Raw genomic sequence first — 27,777 nt, forward strand, 5'->3', positions numbered from 1 at the left:
TGTGGGACAATCTCAGATCAAAGTGATCTACAATGAAATGGCTAAAACTGTCATTTTCTCGTACATATTGGCTGAGGTGTAACTGAAAGTTTTTTCAAGCACTGTCCGACTTTCCCTGCTAGTGAGTATGCATGGTAAACTTCTCAGTTACCTCCTTGGTAAGTATTTTGTCCTGAGAGCATGTATCCTACAGTACTGTAACAAATCTTCCCTCTCGTTTTTCAACAAAAACACAAGTCTGGAAATTATCTCTACATTGAAGGATTTATTGTCAATGACTGTGTTGATTACACACCTGTGCATGTTGTGGATTGACAGTGATCCTTGTGAGTTTATGCACCATGCATAATTTCAAGTTGGCAACCATTGCTAGGGCTTTACAAGACATACAAGCTCAGAAAAGTTAGAATAAATCTTCTTTTGTGTTGTCACTCCATGAAACTTTGCTTGGCAATGTTATCATTAGTATGGCCTAGTGGTATTCCTGTTTCACTGGTCAAGGTATGTGGTTTGGGCACCAAGATTACATAGCTGTGGGTGCTGACTTACATAAATATTCCAGAGAAAAAAAGTTACTGACTGAAATAAAATACAGTTTATGTTAAAAGTTCTTTTACATGGTGTGGCTAGCCACTGGTACTCCAAGGCAGGCTAAGAACAAGTTAGGAGATTACTGCTTTCTGGTGTTTTTTTTTTATATAGAATTTATTACATACTATAGATACAAGTTGGCCATACATATTGCCTTTCATTTTATGATATGAAATTGATTTCTGTTTACTTGTGCTCAACTGTCCATGTCAGTAATCTATGCAACATGGAATGTGATTCCTCTGCTCTAAAAATTTAAGAAAGTGGGCAGTGTATTGGTCACACAAAAAGGAAGACATTAATACAGGTATAGTCCAACATACACCATATATCACTTCAAAACTGTGTCAAAGTGCAGTTACAGCTATAATTCTTCCAGATCAAGTTTCATTAACATTGTCTTGGAGCTACTCACACCATCTGCTCTTTAGTATTGCGAAAAAGTTTTGTGTTAATAAAGCTTTGATTTATGACATTCAGTTTAAAATCATGTTGTATTGGAAGTTTGTCAGTCAGTTCTTTGTGTAATTTAGAATGATGGGGCCCACAGATATGACAGGAGTGGTTGATTTACATTTAGGTTGCCCAGCTCTTACCTTTTTAAAAAATACCTACAGAACTTTTTTAATAAAAGTTGAATTCACATCTGCTGAGAAATATGAGAGAGATATGTTTTGGCACATTCCTCACATGATCAAATATTGGTTGTAGCTCTTTAAACAGACACTGAATGCTATCCGATACTGGAAGTGCTCTCCTAATGCACATATTTTCCTTCTCTATGACATTAGTGCCTATAAGTGGTATCTCATGGTTACTATAACTACAGTATTGTCAAAACTTGTTGAAAGGGTTGATATTCCAACAGTGAAAATATCTGCAAATTTATTAAGGATTTAGTGGCACCTGTGTTGTGCTGGGATATAAGAGAAATAGCTTTAATGTAAAGCTCTATTGGATGTTCATTATCTTTGTATAGAATAATTTGGATTTGATGAATGGGTATGCACTGTATTGATTGGTAAAAGAAGCATCTGGATTACAGCTAAATTGACACACATTGCTGCCACATTCACACTGAGGCTGGTAATATTTACTGATCAGCCAAAACCATGTGACCACCAACCTATTATTGACATAAACCCATCCAGGCAATAGCAGCATCACCTGGCAAGGAATGACTACTAATCAGACACACACATGGTGCATGTAGTATCAGTGAGTGTGCTGTTCGTGTGTATAATGGGGAAGGCGTGATATCCATTTGAGTTGACCAAGGGCAGATTATGATAGCCAGTATTTTTGGCATGAGCATTTCAGAAACTGCATGACTTGTTGGGTGTTTGAGGAGTGCTGTGGTGAGTGTTTTCAACATGTGCCAAAATCAAGGTGAAACCACATCCACATGTTGTTGGGTTTGGTGGCCACCCCTCATTACAGATATTGGATGTCATGGGCTGGGCAGACTGGTAAAACATGACACACGGCAAACTTTGGCAGAACTAACATCAGAATTTAATACTGGGCAGAGTGCAAGTGTTTCTGAACACACAGTGCACCGAAAACTCCTAACGATAGGCCTTCACAGGCAACAATCCATGTATGTGCCAGTATTAGCACCACAACATCAGCAACTATGACTGGAATGGCACACGACCATTGGCATTGGATGTAAGCACAGTGGCAGAGTGTTGCATGGTCTGATAAATCCTGATACCTTCTTCATCATGCTGATGGGAGGGCACAAATCCATCATCTTCCAGGGGAACAGCTCCTTGACACCTCTACTGCAGGACAGAGATGAGCTGGCAGCAGCTCCACTATGCTCTGGGGAACATTCACGTGGGCATTGATGGGTTCAGTGGAGCTCGTGCAAGGCACCATGACAGTCAAGGAGTATCGTACACTGGTTTCAGATCACATATGCCCCTTCATGACAATCATATTTCCCATTGGCAGTGGCATTTCTCATCAAGATAATTCACCATGTCACTAGCCCAGGAGTGTGATAAGTGGTTCTAGGAACACAACGGTGAGTTCCAGTTGATGTGCTGGCCCCCATTTCACCAGATCTGAATCTGAAGGAACACATTTGGAATGTGATTGAATGTAGTGTCAGAGCTCATGGGCCCCCGTCATAGAATTTAGGGGAATTAAGTGACTTGTATGTGCAGATGTGGTGCCCAACTCCTTCCAGTGACCTACCAAGGCCTCATATCTTGCATGCCACGATGCGTCACCACTGTTATCCATGCCAAAAATAGACATCCCTTCTATTAGGTAGGTGATCATAATGTTCTGGCTGGTCTGTGTAGGTACAGGTTTTGGTAACTGAGTTGTGTAACGTCCTTCACACATTGGTAATCATCATTTATCTATGCTGTAAATGAATATCTAAAAGGGCCCTTATTGGGCATCTGATGCATGCAGCCACCATTGTTGTTTCTATGGCTCATATTATGCAGAAAGTCTGACAGGGCAGCATAGTAGAATCAACCTCTGGTGCAAGATTGATTAGTAATGAAATGTAAGGATCTTCCAATGAAATCAAGAATGTGTGCTGAAGGCTTTCATCTGTCGCAGAACCGGAAAAATGTTGTTCCAACATTGCTGTATACTCTGCTGACCATTAAAATTGCTGTACCAGGAAGAATAGGAATAAAAAAGTTTTAATTATTCACATTATACAGTACAGAAGAAAAATACATAATTAAATTTGAAGGTGATTTGAGGTTACATCATTGTGAAATTTAGTACAGAGAGCTGCCACCTTTTACAGGAACAATGGGCCAACTTGACTGGGCATTGAATCAAACTGAGCTTGTGTGATAGATCTGTATCTATCATTCCATCCTGCTTCAACTTTGTCAGTTCATCAATCGTAGTGACTAGTGAGTGGTGGCATGCCAATGTCTCTGCAACCCACGACCTGATGTTTTCACTGGGTGAGAGAGATGGAGAACAAGTTGAAGGTTAGGACATCATGAGCACCATGCAGTCTTGGGCTATCTTCTTGTAAGATAATGTCACAAAGACCCCAAAGATGGGCATAGCCACTGGCCCTAACTAACACTTCAAAAATGTAATGGCTGCTATCAAAATTACCACTATATTAGTCAGAGGCGGTCATATTTTGTTCCCAATGGAAGCCCGCACCATCATGGCAGGCAATGACCCTGTATGATGATGAGGAATGCAGCCCATTAACACTCATTCTCCTTAGAAGCTATACACATGGATACATCAATTGTGGTACTGTATATAGAAATGGCGCTCCAAGAATGCATTGTGGTGTCACTCCTGTGAACAGTGCTGTTGTCGGGTGCACTACTGTTGGCCTGCTTCCCGCTGTTGCTGCGTAAAGGGAAGCTGCAACAGCGGTTGCTGTACTGACAGTCCAGATGTCATCGTACTGTCCTTGTGGATACTTGCCTTGCTGCAAAAAAGCTCATTTCCTGACTCAAAGTATGTGATGTGACTGTACGATGTTGCATGGGCGAGCAAACAATATGTCTATTGTCTCGGGTGCTAGAGGTGTAAGGCTGTTGACATACTGCATGACACTGAATATGGTTGCCCTGAACACACAGATTCCAAGTTTTCATGGCAGTTGTGGGATCCTAGCCTGTATGATCAGCAACATCGTGGAATGATAAACTGCAGCCTCAATAAGGGACACTCCTGCCACTGTTAAATTCCGTGTGCTGGTAGACATTCCCCCTTCTTATTTAAGGCATAAAATGATATTTCACAAGCCTGCAAAACTCGGAGGAAATTTCCTAGTGGGAAACCTGCTGTGTAATCTTTCCTTATACGTAGAATGTATGTGGCTTTACTCCTTTGTACTTTGTATGGTTGTTCTGAAATACTAATAGTTCACATATTCAAACATGTAGGACACTTCATGCCTGTTCCATGTTCACTGAATGCTGTGTTCATGCTGTTGGAGTTTTATTGGTCAGCTGTGTATTTGCCCCACCATTTTTGCTTGGGATAAAATTATGAAATCTTGTGTGTGGAAGTCATATTATGCAATTGTACAGAAACAGGCCTCTACAGTGGTAGACAGGCAAGAGTCTCCAAGGTTTTACTGTTCTATGGAATGCTTCAAGTTTTTGCTGGTGTTATTGTTTGAGGAATTCAGTGAGCATACCCTCTGTACTCCAATGTTATCTTCTATGAACGTGGTCTTTTATTATATGTGTGATAATAATAATAATAATCATAATAATAATAATAATATAATCTGTTCTGTCATACTTCAGTAAGTCAGAAAGGTTTATTCCACAAATTTATCTTTTTTGTGCCTCCATTAGGCTGGGCTCTCATTATTTACAGTCTTGGTAATAGTGTGGAGTGGTGGTGAACGTAAATTCCTGTATATGACAATTTGAGATGTGTGTCTAGATGGTTGGCATAGAGTGGTGGTCTCTTGGAAAACTGTGCTGTAAAAGTCCACAATGAAGTGCATCATATTACATGAATGCTGATTTTTAACTCTGTGCAGAGAGAAAGACTAAGACTGTGCTCACTTACTGAAGAATGTCACCATGCAGACACATTCAACACATGCTCTGTGTGTAGTAGCAGTAATACACAAGACTGCATTACATATTCCATCCCAGGTTGTACAGCTGTCTCTCACAAATATTTCAAGCTTCAATTTCTCAAAATGCACCTAAATAGTAAGACTCGTTTTTTCATATTACTAACTGTTGGGAAAGGGGGTTCTTAAATAGTGGAAAATGTGAAGAGATTAAAAACATTGATTTCAAAGAATTTGCACCATAGAGGTAAGTGAAGAATGTAATAAAGTGTTAAATGCACACCTATAGAGTCCAAATTATAATTCATTTGTGTGGTAATGGAAAGTTATGGAGAATTTAACTTGCATTATTTTATCGTTGGATGGGGGCATTGGAATTGGGGTGTAATGTTGGGCACTTTATTGAAATCTGACAAAAAAAAAGTGAGCCCCAGAAGGGAATAGAACGCAGCTTCATAGGTTGAGAGAACGTGAGATATAGTTTCAATGATTACAAAACTGAGTCAAATTTACAAAGAACTTAGCGATATGAGCCTACTTATCAGTATGATGTTTCACTCCCTTGGCCCCAGATATAGCCACCAATATCTGTTAGAAGGGGTTATAAAGCCATTGTATCCTCTTCTGAGGCAAGCTGACCCACAACTGTTGTAATTGATATTATAATTATATTAATACCATCAGCTGCTCATGGGCATTGATATATATCAACGGGGACAGGTGAAAATGTGTGCCTGACCGGGACTCGAAACCGGGATCTCTTGCTTACATGGCAGATGCTCTATCCATCTGAGCCACTGAGGGCACAGAGGATAGTGCGACTGCAGGGACTATCTCACGCACGTCTCCCACGAGACTCACATTCTCACCTTGTTTATCCACACACTACGTCCTTAGTGTCCCACCCCAACACACTCATTACTCGTGGAAGACATTCTTTCCAAGTCCCATAAGAGTTTGGGGAATGTGTGTGCATCTGCACAGAAGAAGGAGGTCATGGCCGGTATTGCCGGAACTATATATTTACATGGATTGGTGTCTGTTCTTTCGGACATGTCCGAAAGAACGGACACCATATCCATATAAATATACTGTTGTAATTGGTCTGATATCCTGGACACTGGAACTGGGACAGGGTTGACATCCGAACTGGCCCCCCTATGTGTTATATTGGGGACAAATTGGGGAATCTTGCTGGCCATGGGAGTGCCTCAACATCACACAGACAGTTCATAGAGATGTGCCATGTTTGTACAAGCATTGTCCTGTTGAAAATGGCACCACAATAATGTTGTGCGAGAGGAGGTAACTCATGAGGATTCAGTAAGTCCATTATGTACCAACATGCCATCAGAGTTCCCTCAGTCACTACCAGCTGTGGCTTGAAGTCACACTTGATGGCTCCCCACTAAGTGACCCCAGGAGTGACACTGCTGTGCCTCAATGAAACACTGTAAGAATGGGACCTCTCTCCAGGTTGCCACCAAACTTACCGACAGTGGTCATCTGCGGTAGTACAGAACTGTGATTCATTGCTGAACACAGTGCAGTTCTATTTGTCACAAGTCCGTGCTTTATGGTCATGACACTGCGAAAGAAAAGAGTGTTTCACTCCAAGTTTAAACGCAGCCAAAACCTCTCAGACAAACAGAACCTAAACGATGTCAAAGTTTGCATAAGGAGGGCTATACGTGAAGTGTTCAGTGAATTCGAAAGTAAAATTCTATGTACTGACTTGACAGAAAATCCTAGCAAGTTCTGGTCTTACATCAAATCAGTAAGTGGCTCGAAACAGCATATCCAGACACTCCGGGATGATGATGGCATTGAAACAGAGGATGACACGCATAAAGCTGAAATACTAAACACCTTTTTCCTAAGCTGTTTCACAGAGGAAGACCGCACCAGAGTTCCTTCTCTAAATCCTCGCACAAACGAAAAAATGGCTGACATCGAAATAAGTGTTCAAGGAATAGCAACTGGAATCACTCAACAGAGGAAAGTCCACTGGACCTGACGGGATACCAATTCGATTCTACACAGAGTACGCGAAAGAACTTGCCCCCTTCTAACAGCCATGTACCGCAAGTCTCTAGAGGAACGGAAGGTTCCAAATGATTGGAAAAGAGCACAGGTAGTCCCAGTCTTCAAGAAGAGTCGTCGAGCAGATGCACAAAACTATAGACCTATGTCTCTGATGTCGATCTGTTGTAGAATTTTAGAACATGTTTTTTGCTCGAGTATCATGTAGTTTTTGTAAACCCAGAATCTACTCTGTAGGAATCAACATGGATTCCGGAAACAGCGATCGTGTGAGACCCAACTCGCTTTATTTGTTCATGAGACCCAGAAAATATTAGATACAGGCTCCCAGGTAGATGCTATTTTTCTTGACTTCCGGAAGGCGTTCGATACAGTTCCGCACTGTCGCATGATACACAAAGTAAGAGCCTACGGAATATCAGACCAGCTGTGTGGCTGGATTGAAGAGTTTTTAGCAAACAGAACACAGCATGTTATTATCAATGGAGAGACGTCTACAGACGTTAAAGTAACCTCTGGTGTGCCACAGGGGAGTGTTATGGGACCATTGCTTTTCAGAATGTATATAAATCATCCAGTAGATAGTGCCAGAAGTTCCATGCGGCTTTTCGCGGATGATGCTGTAGTATACAGAGAAGCTGCAGCATTAGAAAATTGTAGCGAAATGCAGGAAGATCTGCAGCGGATAGGCACTTGGTGCAGGGAGTGGCAACTGACCCTTAACATAGACAAATGTAATGTATTGCGAATACATAGAAAGAAGGATCCTTTATTGTATGATTATATGATAGTGGAACAAACACTGGTAGCAGTTACTTCTGTAAAATATCTGGGAGTATGCATGCGGAACGATTTGAAGTGGAATGATCATATAAAATGAATTGTTAGTAAGGCGGGTACCAGGTTGAGATTCATTGGGAGAGTCCTTAGAAAATGTAGTCCATCAACAAAGGAGGTGGCTTACAAAACACTTGTTTGACCTATACTTGAGTATTGCTCATCAGTGTGGGATCCATACCAGATCGGGTTGACAGAAGAGATAGAGAAGATCCAAAGAAGAGCGGCGCGTTTCGTCACAGGGTTATTTGGTAACCGTGATATCGTTACGGAGATGTTTAGCAAACTCAAGTGGCAGACTCTGCAAGAGAGGCCCTCTGCAGCGCGGTGTAGCTTGCTCGCTAGGTTTCAAGAGGGTGTGTTTCTGGACAAGGTATTAAATATATTGCTTCCCCCTACTTATACCTCCCGAGGAGATCACAGATGTAAAATTAGAGAGATTCGAGTGCGCACAGAGGCTTTCAGACAGTCGTTCTTCCCGCAAACCATACGCGACTGAAAGAGGAAGGGGAGGTAATGACAGTGGCACGTAAAGTGCTCTCCGCCACACACCGTTGGGTGGCTTGCAGAGTATAAATGTAGATGTAGACACCACTTCAAACACAGCTGTTTGTGTTTTGTTAATGGTAGCCTTGCATGGGACTGTAATTTCCTAGTCTGGCCACTGTTAATCACTGACAAATGGTGCAGGATGATGCAGAATGTCACAGGGAGTCCATTACATGTTCTCGGATGGCAGGTGCAGCTGTGGAGGGCTACAATATACTTGGTGCACAATATGCCAATTCTCCTTTATGGTGATTATATGTAGTCGACTAGAAACTTGACGCCGAGTGTGGCTGCCTTTCATTCTTATGAAGTGCAACATAGGATCACAGTCACACCTGAATGCCACACAAATCTGGATCTTGCATGACTCATTCAGTTGGCAAACTGGAATCACACTATGAGACCAATTTCAAATTTTGTCAGCTGAAGATAACACTGTCTCACATGAGTGTGTGGCATCTCCATGCTCTTCATAGTGATGACTCAACATGTGATGCTATTCACGCCCATTACACACTCTACCAAGCCTTGTAATAACACTAGTGCACTCTGATGGCCGTTCTACCTGTCACAGAAAATTGCAACTGTAATCATTTATGAGTAAATCACCGCCAGTGGTGTGTCTGTGTACAAAGTTACATCAACATTCGACAGTTTTCTGGTTGTTTCAATTTTGCTATCAGGCAGTGTAATTACATCTATGTTTAAAACTCATGTATTCTAAAATGTGCAGTTAAATGAAAACTGAAAAGATGAGTTCGATTTTTTCTCTATTTTCTTTTTCATTCATTAAGAAAATATAGAAAGCAAAAATATTTTAATTATATATTGGTGTTAAGTGAAAGAAGTGCTGCATTGTTGTTGGTGTTGTGGTAATAATAGTTGTTGCAAGTGGGCAGATTGTGAAAGATTGCTGATAGGATTAATATACATTTACGAAAACAATGAAAATAAAATTGTAGGCAGATTTCAGTGCAATAGTGTACTAATTATAGAATTATGATTTTGCCACATTCTGTGCTCAAAGTGCTGAAAGTGAACAGTGCCATATTCTTTGCGCTCTCTCTCTCTCACACACACACACACACACACACACACACACACACACAGAGAGAGAGAGAGAGAGAGAGAGAGAGAGAGAGAGAGAGAGAGAGAGATGGTGATTGGTGATTACAAAACAGAGGAATTATAAACTGTCTGTACATGGGTGACAATGGAAAACTATCTTATCTTTATGGCCATATATATTTCCATGTAGTTCTCAAGTGCTTTTTAGTTCATTCACAGTAACATGTGCTATATTCGTAATGGAGAGCTCCTATAACCTTAAGCTGCAGCTGAATAACCGAGTGTTTTTAATACCATCTAAATTGGCTATGTCCTCTCTCTACCTTTGACTTCCTGTTTGAAGCTTCTACAGGCTTCGTTCACTCACCCTCATGTCACCTTTATATCTTGAAGTCCCACCATAAAGTGCAAATCCACTGTCACTCAAATACTTTTTACAGTATTTACTGGATAATACAACGAGGTCTTTTCCCAGATTCTCCATTCGAAAAAAACAGGGTCGTATTATATTCGCAGATTGAACAATTGCTGCTGTGATTAACATTTTTACGTTGTTTAATAGAGTACATGGGGATCATCTTGCATTTGCAGATGAAACTTTGTGTATTGAGGTCACATGCAAATTTATTTTAAAGAATTCGTAAGGGCAAGGCTGAGGAAAATTATGCTCAAGATTTCCCGATCACGTGGCATGTGACTCACGCGGTGCTTGTGCCAGGGATACGCGACAAACCATGAACTAGTCACTACAATATACAATCTACTGCTCTGCTTAAGATCTCACGGGAGAAAATAGCTCTAAATCCTATCATCTTCTAAATTTTTGTTGTATCTGAACAACTTTGTAACAAAAGTTCCCATACTTGTATGAATACCCTGTACAAGCTTTAATGCTGCTATTTAAATAAAGGTAACATTCGAAAGCGGAAATGTTCTTCAAAAAACATTACGTAACTCTAAACCCAGGTCAATATTTTATTTGATTATGAGAGACTGTAATGATTTGATAAGTATTAAGTGGTTGCAAATGAGAAATTCGGTCGCGTTTAACATATCAGAATACCCGTTTACCTGACCAGCTTTAGAACAGGTGATGGCGACATTCAGATGAAACAAGAAGGGAAATTAAAGTGAAATCTTTAATAAACGAAATAAATCATATTAAACTGACTGATTGTTGTTGCGAGAATAAATTACAGCAGCAAAATGCGTCTTGGAGATAGTACCTACAGACGTCACTAGATCGCAGTACCAGCGGAAGTTCTCATATTGGACTGAATCTTTATTGCGATATTTTATTTATGTATGAGTTGCTGTTGTTACATATGACTTGCGCCCCCAGAAGATACTGCAGTCCCGTGTTTCACAGTTGCTGGAGCACAGTGCCACGGAAGGGTTGGAGAGGGGCGGTGATAGCAGCCTGGCTGTCAATTCGGTTGAGGGCGGAGAGTAGTCAATCTTGACAGATGTGGGCATATATAACGCTTACTTCGGCTTTTTAGGAACATACAACACGTTTAAACTGTAGTTTGCGTGTCTATTTGCAGTCGGAATTGAATTGCCTTTAAAATTGGACAGATACTCAACAATAGTATACCTCTCTGCTGGAGACGGTAGAAGTCTAGATTATGTGATTCATGCGCTCACCATGACGTACGACGGGAATGAAAGGGGGTGTGTCAACTACTAGTTATACGCAGCCAATGAGAGAGTGGCCGACAGGCGATTTCTTTGGAAGCAAGAGACATTGCGACAAACGTCAGTATTCAGATAAAAGCAACTGTGTGCGCACCATCCACGGTAAGCATACCTTCAGGAATTGCAACATATTCGGAAGGGAAAAAAAGTTTGTTATTTTCATTAGTTAGTATATGTTAAAAAAATTTCACTAGAAACCTCTTGGGGGAAAAAAAGGGTGGTCTTATAATTAGGGCCGTCGTATAGTCGGGTAAATATGGTATTTTCTTTCTGAGGTACAAATTCCCTTTCCGCTTCCGCTATGGCCTTCGTGTTTTATAACTTGTGTTTCTTTATTGTCATAACTCCTATCCCTGGTAAACTTCTTTCGCAAATTGTCCTCACCAGGACGTGAAAGCGCTCTAGGACAGGAGCGTGGTCGAGTTTTGTGACGTCACAATGTGGAATTTCACATTCTATAACATTCAAGAGCATGAAAGACTGAAAAGGACAAGTCTTATTTTTGTTTCGTGGAGAAGATCGTGGCCAATGAGGTGTAAGGTCTCATTCTAGTCACAAGCAGAACTTGGGGAAACGCCATATTAGATTTCATCATTTTTCAGACGAAGTCCATATTTCGTGGTCTTTGCATTATAGTGTACGCCGTATGAATATACTCGGTTTCAAAGAAACACCACATTAAGGATCTCTCGAAAATGCGTCGTTTTTGATATAGTTTGTTTTAACAAAATAATGAGAAATGTCACATAGGTGGTTAAAGAATTTAAAAATGATAACATTGCTCAAGCAGGCTGTAATCTATTTATTGCCCATACTGATAGTTTAATTTTGGCCATTTGTCATTTTCAAGCACTGACCACAAGTAAGCTCCACATCTTATTTGGCTAAATAGCCAGTACATATGGAATGGCACACACAGTTTGCATGTGGTGTGTAGCACAGATACAATCCAGTAGTGCATTAAATAACATCCCCATTGGTAATTGACATAATTTAGTGCACTATTGGATTGTATTTGTGCTACACACACACACACACACACACACACACACACACACACACACACACACACGAGCGCGCGCGCGCGCGCGCGAAATTGATATGTGCCATGTGTACTTGCTATTTTGTCAAATATGATGTGAAGCTTGATGCTTGTGATATGTAGTTGAAAATGACAGATGGTTGAAATTAGCTAACCGCGTAGACAATAAATTGATTACAGCCAGCTTGGACCATGTTTTTGTTCTTAAAAAAACTTCAGGCTGTGGGCCCCAACAAGAACAAAAGTCTAAAGAAGTTCCATATTTAGTTGTTTTGTGTTGCATATTATGAAAGTATGCCATTTCAAGACAATGACACACAGAAAGTTTATCAAAAATGTTTCATTCTCAATATGATCTGTTAGAATTTAATGCCAGTTTATAACATATGAATAGTTAAAGCTTTTAGAAATTTACACTAAAACTGTTGTAACTGTCTGCTGTCTGTGCTAATCTTTAAAATGACTGGACCAATTCTTTTTGTATTTGAGAGTGATTTGGATTCCCCACCTAGGCCAAGTATCAATAGAGAGCACTTGTCAGAGATACTCGGGCTCCAGTCGACAGCCGCAGCTTGTGCTTGCATGGAGCGCAGCTGCTGCGGGAAGCACGTGAGGTTGCACAATCCTCTGACTACTGTTTAACAATATGCCGCAGCCCAGCAATGGTGGCCAGTTGCTCAGTATTCACTGAAGTCTCATGTGTGCGCCATTGGATAGCAGAGTATTTTGACCTTGCCCGATGTCATGTTTTAAAGTTTTATCTAAAATCATTATGTCTGTCTGTCTGAACACCCTAATTTCCAAAACCATGAGATGAAATTTTATGGGATTTTCAGAGGTAACTTGACTGTAGCTTGGGACAATGTAGAAGCTTTATTTTATCAAATTTTGACCATGAAAAAAAGAAAATCATAATTTAAAGTTTTAGGAGTCTACTCAGTTTAATAGTTCAGTGATGTGTAGTAAACCAAAGAAGCTTCAGTGACAAAAGTATTTTCTTAAGTTTACATCAGTGCCAGAGTTAAGCACTGTAATCTTATCTTTATGAATACAAACTAACATTGAATACTTGACTAGGAGATATGGATGTACTGATTTCACTGGGTTATTAAAAACTTAATGAAATCGCTTTGCTTGTTTTGATAGGTTTTATTTATATTTTACTTCTTGGCTAGGAAAAATGAATTTATTGACAAAGCGATCCCCTAATGGCACTGTTTTTACTAAATGAGATACAGAAACCTAAAAAGTGATTGTCTCCAAGGCTCTCGTTAAACTTCAGTGTGCAGTTAGGTCTGTAAACAAGGAAAGATTAAGCCATGGGTTTCTCATTTAGGAATCTCATTGGATATTGATTGTTTGTGGGAAAATCACGTTGTGCCCATGTGAGAAGAAGTCATGTCTGTCATCTGTCATCCAAGCTCAGTTCCATTCAGTGTGCACTGGGATTGGAGCCATTGTTGTTTTCCGAGATGGTAGCTTTGTGTACTAAATCTTGTACATTGTATTCCCCCAAATGTCTACAAACTGAATCATGCATTCTTCCTATTATGCTATACTGTATACATTAATTTCCTTTCTTAGGTATCTGTAATGGTGTAATTTATTATTTATTTTTATTTATTTATGTATCAGGTTTCATGGGACCATACGAGCCAGAATTACGTAGCCATGGCACGGGGTGGCAACATAGTTTACAGAGTACTGTTTAGAAAATTTATAAGCAAAGAAATTAAATAATAAAACACACAGAAGCTGTGAGGGAGTATAATAACATATTAAAGAGAAAATTTCTCAGTTACTGCAGTGAACTCCTGTAGAGGATAGGAGGAGTGAACCACAAGGAAAGTGTGTAAATTGTATTTGAATATTTGGTGTCTGTCACTCAGTTATTTCAGTACTACTGGAAGTCATTTGCAAATGAAACTTTCTGAATAATTCTCAGCTTTTTGTACAATGCTTAAAGAAGTGTGATACAAGTGAATATTGTTTTTTCCTTTTAGTGTCACTAAATGAAATAGCATTTTCTTCTGAATGAGTCAATATTGTGAGCAACAAATCTCATGATGGAGTATATGTACAGATATGATACAGTTAGAATTCAGAGACTCCTGATCAGCATTGTGCACAAAATGTGCAAACTGGCATAGCAGATCAGTGAATCTACACTTTTCTGGGCTAAGAACATTATTGGTGAGAGCACAAAGTTGCTACAAAATAAACACCACATGAGGTAAGAGGCTGAAAGTAAGCGAAGTACACAAGCCTCACGCTTTCTGTGTCAGATAGGGGAGGTGTTCTGACAGTGAAAATAGCAGCATGTAGTTTCTGCATAAGATCTAAAATGTGGAACTTCCAAGAAAACCTTCCATCTAGCCTCAGTCCTAACAATTTAAAATAGCTGACTTTACTGACTGTTTGACGACTTTGGAACAGCAAAAATTTTGTTTTTACAAGAGTGTCATACAAAAAACTATAAAAACCACATTCAAGTGGAGAAATGTACGAGACCATAAATAAGTAAAGCCATATATGCAATAAATGAAGTCCATATCATGTTTGTGAGCAGTAATCGATGATTAAAGCCAGTGTTGATGTTTGGCTACAATTTCGTATAATAAAAATTTCCACGCAATTGCAGCTAATGATATTAGAAAACTATGTATTTTTGACTCTTACTCTGTGGAAACAGTGCACAATTCAATGGTTGTGTTGGTTGAATCTGGCTGTTTATGGAAGGGCTTGAAAGACATGTGCTAAATAAATGCTTTCTGTATGAGACTGATTCAGTTTGGTAGTGATTCTGAGTGGCATGGATTTGACGAGTCCACAGGCAGTTTACAGAGATATGGGGCATTAGGTGTTTATGCACAGTTAACACAGTTCCCATGAATTATAGACTGGTGATTTGTGCATGGAGCTGGCGCACAATGGTATTCTGGATGTGTTCCATTTGGTACAGATCAGGCAAATTTGATGACCAAGAAAACAGTGTTGGCTCACTGTCATGCTTCTGGCCATAAGATAGTGACAATTATCCTGCTGGAGAAAACCATCCTAGTCAGGAATGGATAACATTTTAATAGCCTCGTATAGGTTGAGAGCATTACAGATATTGTAACACCTCAGACTGAAACAGAATGGGGAAGGAAATAAATGGTGTCTATCTGAGAGGCACTATCCCAACATTTTCCTTAAGTGATTTAGGAAAACCAGTGAAACATGAAATCAGGACAGCCCGACTGGTGTATATGAACCCCACTACCTCCAAATGCGAGTTTACTATCTTAACTGTTCCACGTATGTCCATCATTTCTCACAAGGCTGATAACATCAAAAAATTGGTGGGAAAGCTTCTGTGGAGTTGTTGTTGTTGGTTTTTTGTTTGTTTTTATGAATAGAGAGTAATTAGAGGCAAGTTCTAGATTTGAATCATGCAGTTGTACATTCTTGGATTGTTCAGATGGAAGTAAATTATCTGCATGGGGTGTGCTTCAGAAGTTATGATTGTTTTCTATTACTGGCCAAATGGACATTTTTAGCTTGTTACAAAAGGTCAAAATTAAACTAAAAATTCCCATAATAACATTTCATGAGAATGTTAAAATCATATGATATCCTTATATAAGAACTTTATGAGTAAAATTTAAAGTGTATGATCAACAAGTTTTCATGGAAACTACATCAGGAAATTATATAATGTAATGTTGATTGCAATTTAAATAATGGAGGAATGAAGCTCCCAGGACACACTGTTAATCACCCTCTTTCATGAACACAATTGTCTTCTAGAAGCACTGTAGATGATATAGAACTGCCTGCAAGCACTCACCTGCACAATCCCCACTGAGGATCCAACAGAAAGTCAGAAAGGAGTTATCGTGCTTGATGTGTGACTGAGCACATCATGATGAAGTTGCCTGGTTTGTTGGTGTTCCAACAAGGACTGACAAATGTGTGTGTAAGAGAAGGTATGCCACTCACAGCCATGTAACAATGGCATATGAACGATCGTAAAAATATCTCAACCAGTAGGGACCAGCAATGAGTGTCTTACCTTGTCAATGACAATCGCTTTTCAATGCAACAGGAGTGTAATCCAGGTAACCATTTTACTAGTGAGAATTTGAAGGGAACTGCATTCAATAAAAATTTAAAGTCTGGTACCTTCCTAAAGGCCATCACTCACAGCGGCACATGAAGTGCCAGGTCTACAACGGGCCAAACAACAAAGACACTGGACAGTGCATGACTGATGGTGTGTAGTGTGGTCACGATTTTGTCTTATTTCAAATAATTCACAGTGTAAAGTGCAACAAAAGTGTAATCATGTGTTTAACCTGCAATAAGTGTACAGTGTAGTTCAGACGAGAGGTGGTTCTATGGTATTTCCGTGGTGGTGACTTGGGCCTCTCATTCAAGTTACCGTAACATGAACCAGGATGTTTATTTCAACATTCAGCATAAACATGTTGTGATCCAGTGTTAACTCAATTCTCATTGGATGCTAGAGCTGCCACCTCAGTCAGTTCATAAGTTTCACAGCTTGACCTATGTACTATAATTTTGCTTCGGTCTGTTCCAGTGTTGACATATTTAGCATTCTTCTGTAAGGAAAGAAGAAATTAGGGTTTAACAATCCATTGACGATTAGGTCGTTAGAGAAGAATCATAAGCTCAGATTAAGGAAGGACTGGAAAGGAAGTCAACTTTGACCTTTCAAGCTAAACATCCTGGCATTTGCCTTGATCAGTTTGGGGAAATAATGGAAAATGTAAATCTATATGGTGGGATTTCAACCATCATTGTCCCGAGCGGGACTCCAATGTTTTTCCACTGAGCCACATTCAAGTGTCAGCAGTAATTTTTGGTATTAGGATGATCTTCAATTCAACTTTTAACTAATTGCAAACATTCATACAGGGTGCACACAAATTACTACCACAGGCTCCTCTTGTGCTTGGTTCTCCTATTTCTGTTGTTGCATTACAGAGACAGGTTTTATAAGTATAAACCCACCTAATCGGTGTATGTGAAACATGCTCACTGTAGTGTAGTGGGTAGAGAGGCAGAGTTGTGAAATGAAATGTTGTTGGTTTGTGTCTGACTGTCTCCAAATTTTTTTTTTTGTGTTCACATTTCTGTTTTGTAAAAAATTATGGGAGTTTTTGTTCTCTCTCTCTCTCTCTCTCTCTCGAATGAGTTTGTTCAATCTTATTACCATGGCAGGGAATATAGATCAATGAATTGTAGCATTGCTTTCTACTGCCTGATTCAATCATAATTCAGTATTTATTTATTTATTCATCCAAATAGCTTTCCAGATTGTAGGACACACAATTCCTTTATAAATATTGTGTATAACTGTATGCACTGTTGTGCAGCAGAATAATTGCACTCTTCACATTTAAATCTTTTGAAGAGTTCTACCAAGTAAGGTCAGGACAGAGAAGGCTAGCTCTGGGCTGGTGTGCAAATCGGAATGTCAGCAGGGCGTACCACTGATGCAACAGATGTTAGGTAATGTAATGAGGCTTTCAGAGCTCAAAGATACGTAGTTGTACTGCCATTCTGTTCATGTTGCTGGAATCAGGAAGAATGCCTGTGTTGAGTTTCAGTGAAACCACAAGAAGCTGATGGTCCACCTGCTTGCTGACTTTGACACTGAGACACAGCCAACCTGATCCATACCAGAATTGTGCTCTGCCATTCCTGTCTACTAGGAGATAGCACATGAGAAGGCTGGTATTCAGCCACCCCTCTTCCGCTACAGAGATGATGTGCAAACTGACATCTCCACACGGACCAGGCATGGTGCGTTCGCACAACCTGCTGACTGACTCGTGAAAATCTGCTGCAGTCTTGGTTGATCCATGGCAGATGACCAGTGCCTATTCTTCGCGATGACTGACATCATTGACCACAGTTGGCTACCCTCACCTTAACGCGCGATGGTCTGTATACGAGAGTGCTGAGGTTGGAGCTGCACTGTATCGCTGCATGTCGGGGCAGGAAATGCGTTCTCAGCTCTGTGCTGCCACCAGCACAGCATACAACCACAGTTCACTGCCCTGCAAGGCAACACCACATCTCGCTTACAAGGCATCTGCAAGATATCGCACGTTGCTGATGAGACATCAGTACTTCTCCTCAGTGTGCACTTATACCAGGCCTCCAGCTGCCACCATGAAGACACTTTACTATGAACTCAACAGGATAAATAAATGATCTGCAGATACTACTGTGTCTCTGAGGTCTCCTGGGATAAACTGGAACACTCACCCACACTCCATGCCCAGCCTCCTGCTTACAAGGTGAACTCAGCTCCCCTGGTCACAACGTTGGTGTCAGAAGTAGCTTTCACCTCAGCACTTTGGGGGAAGTAAACCTATATTTACAGCATCGACCGTCATCAAGCTGAACCAGCAAAATGTGATGTGGTGAATAAATGTATCTGTTTGTGTCATGTCAAATTGCATAGGCATCAATAGCTCTCTTAAGGCGTCATCTCTTAAACCATTAGAGCCTGTGGAATGATCATTGTTGAGAGGGAATGTTAGGGAAACTTACTTAACACCAGTTCAGTGTAAGTTTTGTAACCTGTCAGCTCAGCTCATGAATTGCCATGTACCAAGGCTGTATCATTCATTTGTAGTACTTGTAGACCAATTGGCACAGGATTGTTGTGAGTCTTGTTGGGTGATGATGCACTGAAGGGGATAGTGTGTAATTACTGTTTATGTGCTGAACATGCTGCTTCTCTATTTCTCTTCTTGTTGTTGTAAATGGCAGTGGTAAATTACGCAAAATGCCAGACACACATTCTGCTACTACGGGTGGATATGTTACTTCTTTAACAGAATAAGCACAGGCATTGTCAGGATTGAATTCCCTGCAACAGCAGTAAAAAGAGGAGGTACGTAGACAGGTAGAATTTCTACAAGCTGTGGTTCAACAATTGCAGTTGGGGTCTGAGGAAAGCCAAGGCATTAGCATCTGTATACATCCCCCCTCTTGATCCCTCAGCAGCTTCATTAATAATGCTTATTTATGGCAAGTCAGCAGAGGACATAACTGTGTTCATTGACAATGTTAAAACTACTGTCACAATGAGTGGTTGATCAGATGATATTACTCTCCGTGTGGCCAATTTATGATTGGTGGGTGAAGCAGAGACATGTTGCTGTACCACGAGGTTCTCGATAAGGCAGCAACATTCTAGCAGTTAGCTGATGGTTTACGACAACGTTAGCAGAAGCAGAAAAGCGCTAGGTTTTTCTGGAAAAAATTGACTACATCAACACAGAAACATAAGGAATCAATGAAAACCTTTCCAGATAGGATCCAGAGGATCAATGTGCAGACATACCAGCTGATGTAAAACACAGAAGTGGTTAGAGTCTTGCCATGGGAAGCTGAGAACAGGCCTCTCTATGTTTTTCTGTGTGGTATCCCCACTGAGATGTTACTTGGGATAAGGATGGAAAAGTTCAGAGAGTAGGCTGTGGCTCTTCATGACACAATTAGAGGAGATATTTGTTGCTACAGACCACATGTGGATATTTTTTTTCCCCTGCAGAAGTAATGTGTTGTGAATGTGGATGTGAGGGCACATACAGAAGCAGTGTCAGCAACCTGAATGCAATAAGTGTGGCCAAGTGGACACACAACAAAGGATTCTGGGAAGTGTAGAAAGCGAAAACAATGTCAACAGAAGTAGCCATTAAATGCAAATGGGAATATTTCAACCATTGAAAGGTATTCTGCACTAATAGATGCACGGATGGAATGCTGCTTGTCAGGCTTTGCGAGAGGCAAGGAACATAAATTTCTGGTAGACACAGGAGTGCTCGTCAGTTGTCCATCAGTCTGGACCTTATGGACAGGAAGAGACTGGGGCCCCCACATCACAAATTTCTCAGAGTGCGTGATAATAATATACAGTCGTTGTGTATGACATTGCTCAGTTTCAGTATCGGGACTAGGGATGTTCTTGAGCATATGAAAGTGTTACAAGGTGTGAGTGAAGGGTATTTGGCAATTCTTGGGCTATATGTTCTTGACAGACATCATGCTAAACTGCAAATACATACACTAACGATTGGTTCCCATCATAAAATACCAATAGGTACAGGGAAGTTAATGTGAGTTTCTATTGTTGTTGATTTACCATATGGAGCATTGTGTGTATGGTAGAGCCATTGAGAAAAAATGATAATTAAACAAAATTCATAGTTCTATTTGCAGAAGCACAGTACATGTAAGTAATATTAATAGTGAATTTATGGTTCCTGTAAGCTTCGATAACTTCGGCATGGATATGGTTGTTTGCCAAAGGACATAATGATTGCTACTTTTAAAGTTGTTAAATGAAGAAGGTATAGGTAGGTCATGTGATGACCAAGACAGCAAGCAAACAATCAGTGCAGCAATGTTACATGAAAAGGTGAGTCACTTGTGAGGCAGTGCTCGGCAGGCAGTGGAAGCTTTGCTACTATGTTTACAGATTTATTTAACACAAATGTCCCTTTACTAGCAACACCGGTTACCCAGTGCCGCTGCAAGTAATGATGTGCCTGTTTACCTTGTGGCATAGCAAAGTATCTTGAACCTTAATGGAGGAGTTTATAGAGCAGCAATTGCCAGAAGGTATAAAAACATACAGTAGTAACCCATGGGGCACAAATGTTGTCATCGTGCCAAAAAAAGTCAACAGGTGGTAGCAGGAAGTACATATTCTGTGTAGTTACCACTGCCTGAATGTAAAAACGGTGACAGATCTGTATCCCATCCCCAATATTACAGTAATGTTAGACAATCTAGGACATTGCCAGTACTCTACAACAATTGATCTAAGAATTGGATATCACTAGCTAGAAGTAGTCCCAGAAAATAGATCAAAGACTGATTTTGCAGTCCCATGGGGATATTACCAGTATAAAGGTACACTGTTCGGGCTGACAAATGTGTCAGCCACATTCCAGAGGTTATTATAATGATGGAGTCTTATGTGGTTTAAAGCCAAAAACTTGTTGGGTATACTTGGACAGCATCATCATATTCTTGGAGCATACACCATAGCATGTGAAATGTATTTGAAGATGTAGACTGTGATCTGCATATCTAACGCTTATCAAGGAAAAGTGCCATTTTGCATAAACACAGACAAACTACCTTGCTCATGTGATCAGCACAAAAACTGTTCAAACCGGTCCTCGTCTAACAGAGGTGGCCCAGAACTCCGCATTGCCACAAACCACAAAACAAGTTATTCCTAGGTTTATGCAGTTATTATCACAAAAATTTGTAAATAATTTTGCACATACACTCCTGGAAATTGAAATAAGAACACCGTGAATTCATTGTCCCAGGAAGGGGAAACTTTATTAACACATTCCTGGGGTCAGATACATCACATGATCACCCTGACAGAACCACAGGCACATAGACACAGGCAACAGAGCATGCACAATGTCGGCACTAGTACAGTGTATATCCACATTTCGCAGCAATGCAGGCTGCTATTCTCCCATGGAGGCGATCGTAGAGATGCTGGATGTAGTCCTGTGGAACGGCTTGCCATGCCATTTCCACCTGGCGCCTCAGTTGGACCAGCGTTCGTGCTGGACGTGCAGACCGCGTGAGACGACGCTTCATCCAGTCCCAAACATGCTCAATGGGGGACAGATCCGGAGATCTTGCTGGCCAGCGTAGTTGACTTACACCTTCTAGAGCACGTTGGGTGGCACGGGATACATGCGGACGTGCATTGTCCTGTTGGAACAGCTAGTTCCCTTGCCGGTCTAGGAATGGTAGAACGATGGGTTCGATGACGGTATGAATGTACCGTGCACTATTCAGTGTCCCCTCGACGATCACCAGAGGTGTACAGCCAGTGTAGGAGATCGCTCCCCACTCCGTGATGCCAGGTGTTGGCCCTGTGTGCCTCGGTTGTATGCAGTCCTGATTGTGGCGCTCACCTGCACGGCACCAAACACGCATACGACCATCATTGGCACCAAGGCAGAAGCGACTCTCATCGCTGAAGACGACACGTCTCCATTCGTCCCTCCATTCACGCCTGTCGCGACACCACTGGAGGCGGGCTGCACGATGTTGGGGCTTGAGCTTAAGACGGCGTAACGGTGTGCGGGACCGTAGCCCAGCTTCATGGAGACGGTTGCGAATGGTCCTCGCCGATACCCCAGGAGCAACAGTGTCCCTAATTTGCTGGGAAGTGGCGGTGCGGTCCCCTACGGCACTGCGTAGGATCCTACGGTCTTGGCGGGCATCCGTGCGTCGCTGCAGTCCGGTCCCAGGTCGACGGGCACGTGCACCTTCCGCCGACCACTGGCGACAACATCGATGTACTGTGGAGACCTCACGCCCCACGTGTTGAGCAATTCAGCAGTACGTCCACCTGGCCTCCCGCATGCCCACTATACGCCCTTGCTCAAAGTCCGTCAACTGCACATACGGTTCACGTCCACGCTGTCGCGGCATGCTACCAGTGTTAAAGACTGCGATGGAGCTCCATATGCCACGGCAAACTGGCTGACACTGACGGCGGCGATGCACAAATGCTGCGCAGCTAGCGCCATTTGACGGCCAACACCGCAGTTCCTGGTGTGTCCGCTGTGCCGTGAGTGTGATCATTGCTTGTACAGCCCTCTTGCAGTGTCCGGAGCAAGTATGGTGGGTCTGACACACTGGTGTCAATGCGTTCTTTTTTCCATTTCCAGGAGTGTATTATAGAACTTTAAAATCAGTTGAGGAACGACATGAAATTCCAGTGGTCAGCAGAATGTCAAAGAATGTATGAAGCACTGAAGGCAGCATTTGTATCTGATCTAGTACTAGTCTTTCTTGCTTTGAGAAGAAATGTATCCTCTCCTGTGGCATCAGCAATGGGACAGAATATGGATGAGTAGGAACATCCAGTAGTGTGTGCAGAGTGTAACGACTCCACTATGGAAAAGGAAATGTTCAGTGTTATATGGAAAAGCATACCCTTTACACTGTTATATATATGGACAATAGTGTAAGGTTTTCATGGACCACACATCATTAAAGTGGTTGTTGTGACTGAAAGATTCATCAACCAGGTTAATGACTTGGGCACTCAAATTCAGTTAATTTGATTATGAGGTGATCTGTAAACCATGTGGAAAACACAAATGTAGGTACACTGAGTAGGAAAGTTGCAGTGCTGAAAAAGTTTAATAGAGTGGCAGAGAGAACAAGCAGCTGATGAAGACTGTCAGACATTCAGGTCTCAACCACAGTCCGTGATGCATCTGCGGAACGAAGTGTTGCAACAAGTGCATGGCCATGTATTGTCAGGTAATGGCGGATGCCGAACAGTAGACTGAAAAGTAGCAGAAAAGTTCTGGTGGCGAACAAGAAAACGTGATGTTGAGCAATACATGAAGGACTGTGTACCTTATGCACAAAGAGCTGATCTTAGTCATCAGACAATCCCTTTGCAAAGACTACCAGAGGAGTTTAAGCCCTTTCAAATGATTGGGCTTGATATGTTAGGACTTTTTAATAGGATACACGCTAGAAATAAATATGTACTGACAATTATAGATTATCCTTCAAGGGTCTTGGCAATGGTAGCAGTTCCTGATTAGCAGATTAATAAGTAGTCCAGCTGGATACTAAAATTAGGGGTGCCTTATATGTGAATTACAGATCAGGGTATGAATTTTTTATCAGACTAGATGAAGCAATGTACTTCTTATCCATCATGTACTTCTTATCCAGAAATTATGGACAAGCTCATTCCATCCACAAACTAATAGGAGAATGGAATTTTACAATACCAACCCTATAAAATGGTGATTTATTATGTTAATAGCCATCATACTGACTGAGATACATATCTACAGTACATAGTTTGTGCATATAACTCTACAGTACATACTGGCGGAAGTCTGCCACCTTTCAGAGTGGTGTACAGTAGGAAAATGCTATCCCCCTTTGATACGATAATTCCTAAATTAAGACTAAACTGCAGATTGCTTAGAAAATTTGTAAGAAGATTTCAGAAAGTAAACCAAGCCACTACTAAAGCTTTGGAACTACAGGAACAGGCCACACAATGGACGGGGAAAATTGCCACAGTATTGAGTGGGTCAATGGGTATTTGTCACACATCTAAGGGAAAAACAAACACAAAAAGCTTGAATAAGTATGTGTCCTCATCAAGTCATTGAGACAACTTCTCCCGTGAATGTTAAAGTAAGATTCTGGGTAAAACGTCTATTGTCTGTGTACATTGGGTTGCAGAATACCTTGGTAGGTGATGCCTTCCTGTCCCCCCACTGCCTCCAGTGCAGCACATGGCCATGGCTCACTGGCCTGTAGGGTGATGTCATGTCTTGCTGATGTGGCATCAGCACCTCTTCACAGTGTTCACTTACACCCTGCCACATACCACCCCAGTGAAGAGAAAGAATAACTTTGTAAACTGAATATGATAAATAAATGTCACTGATGCCTCTGTGTGTAAATTAGACCACTGACCGACAATCCTTGACCGGCCTCCTGGTCACAGTGTGATTCTAGCTCCTGGGTCACAATAGCACACAAGCATGCACACATGCTTGCACTACTTGCAGTAGGGTATTTTGCACTTTCATGTTGAACATCTTGTATCTTACATGTCCTAAATTTTCTGCTAATGAATAGAAGCAGTGATCCAGTAAAAATGACCTTAAGGTTTCATTAAAGAGTGAGAATGGTGAAGTAATTTTTATATTATGTGGAGGACTGTTGTACATTTTTAATGGAAGTTTTAAAAACTGATCTCGCTACTGGCTAGTGGTGGAACTTTCCATTTTGCCTTGTATCATGTTCATGAACATTGAAGTTTTTATTTACGTATTCTATAGCCAGAATAACACGGCTAGCATATGGAGAAGGAAGGAACTGTGTGTTTTGATATAGCTAATGTAGTAGTTTTAGGCACATCCATTTTTGTGAACAGACTGTGATTTCCAAGCCGGATACAACTTAAAACTTTGGCTGGAGAGCAGTGTGGTTGCAAATTGTGATAAGGAGCATGTTGTGTGTGATGCACCATTTCGTTTCTAAGTGTGCGTCAACTCCAGTAGAAACCATTTCTGGTATTCTTCACAGAGAGAAACCTGTCTCATGTTAGAACAGCGTCTACATTTGCATTTACATCTACATCGATACTCTGCAAGCCACCATATGGTGCTTGGCAGAGGGTACCCTGTACCACTTCTAGTTATTTCCTTTCCTATTCCACTTGCAAATAGTGAGGGGGGAACGACTGTGTGCCTCTGTAATGGCCCTAGTTTATCGTATCGTATCTTCGTGACCCTTATGTGCAATGTATGTTGGCGTCAGTAGAATCTTATCGAAATCAGCTTCAAATGCCAGTTCTCTAAATCTCCTCAATAGTGTTTCTCGAAAAGAACATCGTCTTCTCTCCAGAGATTCCCGTTTGAGTTCCTAAAGTATCTTGTAACCTTTACATGTTGTTCGAACTTACCAGTAACAAATCTAGCAGCTTGCCTCTGAATTGCTTTGATGTCTTCCTTCAATTCGACTTGGTACAAATCCCAAACACTCAAGCAGACTCAAGAATAGGTTGCACCAGCATCCTATATGCGGTCCCCTTTACAGATGAAACCACTCTTTCCCCAAATTCTCCCAATAACCTGAAGTCGACTATTTGCCTTCCCTACCACAGTTTTCACATGCTCATTTCATTTCATATTGCTTTGCAATGTTATGCCCGGATATTTAAACAACTTGACTGTGGCGAGCAGGACACTAGTAATACTGTATCCAAATATTACAGGTTAGTTCTTCCTACTCATTTGCATTAACTTACATTTTTCCACATGAAGAGCTAGCTGCCATTCATCACACCAACTAGAAATTTTGTCTAAGTTGCCTTGTTTTTTCATACAGTCACTCAGTTTCGACACTTTACAGCACATCACAGCATCATCAGCAAACACATGCAGATTGCTGCCCATCCTGTCTGCCAAATCATTTTTTTATATAGAGAACAACAGCGTTTGTATCACTTTCCAGTCTGGTGGCTGTCTATTTAAATTGTGTGTTTAAATTGTATACTTATCCTCCTCCTCGTTTCTCTTTTGACCTACCTTTGAGCCCCATCCATCACCTTTTTATATTAATGCTTTGTAGTGTGCAAATATGTATGTATATACCTTTTCGCTCTACAGTGAACAATGCCCAGCTGGTTCAACTGCTGTAGGCAGCAAGAGGAAGAAGTTAGACGGTTGGATTTCCAGCACTGTGTACTAAATGATGTTCCAGCACAGGTGTTTGCATTTGAAAGGACATTGGAGGAGCTGTATTTGGATTCTAATAGGGTAAGTACAATTTGCAGGGCAAGTCTAAGGAGAAATGAGGGAATTTAGTCAATTTTGGGAAAAATGTCTCAAGAATAAATTATGAATTGAGAGAAGTAATGACAGAATTAGTATGTCTGTTGGCAAACCACTCACACAGACACAATCTACTGCAAGTTATCACAGCGCATAGGTTGGCTACTTGGTGATGCATGCAATTAGTTGTAGATGTATGCTAGATGTTATTAGGTGATTTGGGTGTCCCCACACCCACCTTTTCATGTTGTGTAGGCCCAAACATTACATAGACCAAGGCAGACTTGATGTAATTCCTGCAACAGAGCCAAAATTACATAAATTTGACCTCCTACTAGCCCATAGTACTACCATAGCCACTGGCCGAGCGAGGTGGCGCAGTGGTTAGCACACTGGACTCACATTTGGGAGGATAACGGTTCAATCCCCATCCGACCATCCTGATTTAGGTTTTCCCTGATTTCCCTAAACCGCTCCAGGTAATGCCGGGATGGTTCCCTTGAAAGGGCACGGCCGACTTCCTTCCCCGTCCTTCCCTAACCCGATGAGCTCGCTGTTTGGTCTCTTACCCGAAACATCCCAACCCAACTACCGTAGCCACTATGGACCACATTACCCAAACTGACCATACGCAACACAAGGAAAGATGAATAGTGTAATGCCCAAAATATACATTTTCAGATAAGAGAGTGTGCCTAAAACCCAAAGGAAATTATTAATCATACAGGAAAATTTTTTCTGTCTCTTTATCAGTTAATACAAATGACTCCGACACAATAGATGGGGACAGCAATATGGAGACCAGTACAAAATGTTCCAATACCAAATCACTACCTTACCCCCTCTGACTATGATGACAACAATGAGAAATTTTAAAGAAATATGAAGTGGCTTAATAACTCAGGAGATTTTACCTTCAAAAAATGAAACTGACCTGACAACACCAACAGTTATCTTGAGGACCTGAGATTCTTCAAACAGCTTTTAGAATGATTTCTCAGAAAAAT

The 27,777-nt window shown here is 41.1% G+C and overlaps 1 protein-coding gene across 3 annotated transcripts in view; it reads left to right on the plus strand.

Moving 5' to 3' along the window:
- The window catches only part of LOC126298742 (protein lap1-like), a 176,419-nt gene that overhangs the window by 36,768 nt on the left and 111,874 nt on the right, over positions 1–27,777 (plus strand). For all 3 annotated transcript variants that reach the window (XM_049990186.1, XM_049990185.1, XM_049990187.1), the window contains one exon: positions 26,606–26,755. In XM_049990186.1, coding sequence (XP_049846143.1) covers positions 26,612–26,755 — 144 coding nt within the window. In that variant the 5' untranslated portion in view covers positions 26,606–26,611. The remainder of the gene's footprint in view (positions 1–26,605; positions 26,756–27,777) is intronic.

This window comes from Schistocerca gregaria, chromosome X (assembly GCF_023897955.1).
Source record: "Schistocerca gregaria isolate iqSchGreg1 chromosome X, iqSchGreg1.2, whole genome shotgun sequence".
Classification (NCBI taxonomy): Eukaryota; Metazoa; Arthropoda; class Insecta; order Orthoptera; family Acrididae; genus Schistocerca; species Schistocerca gregaria.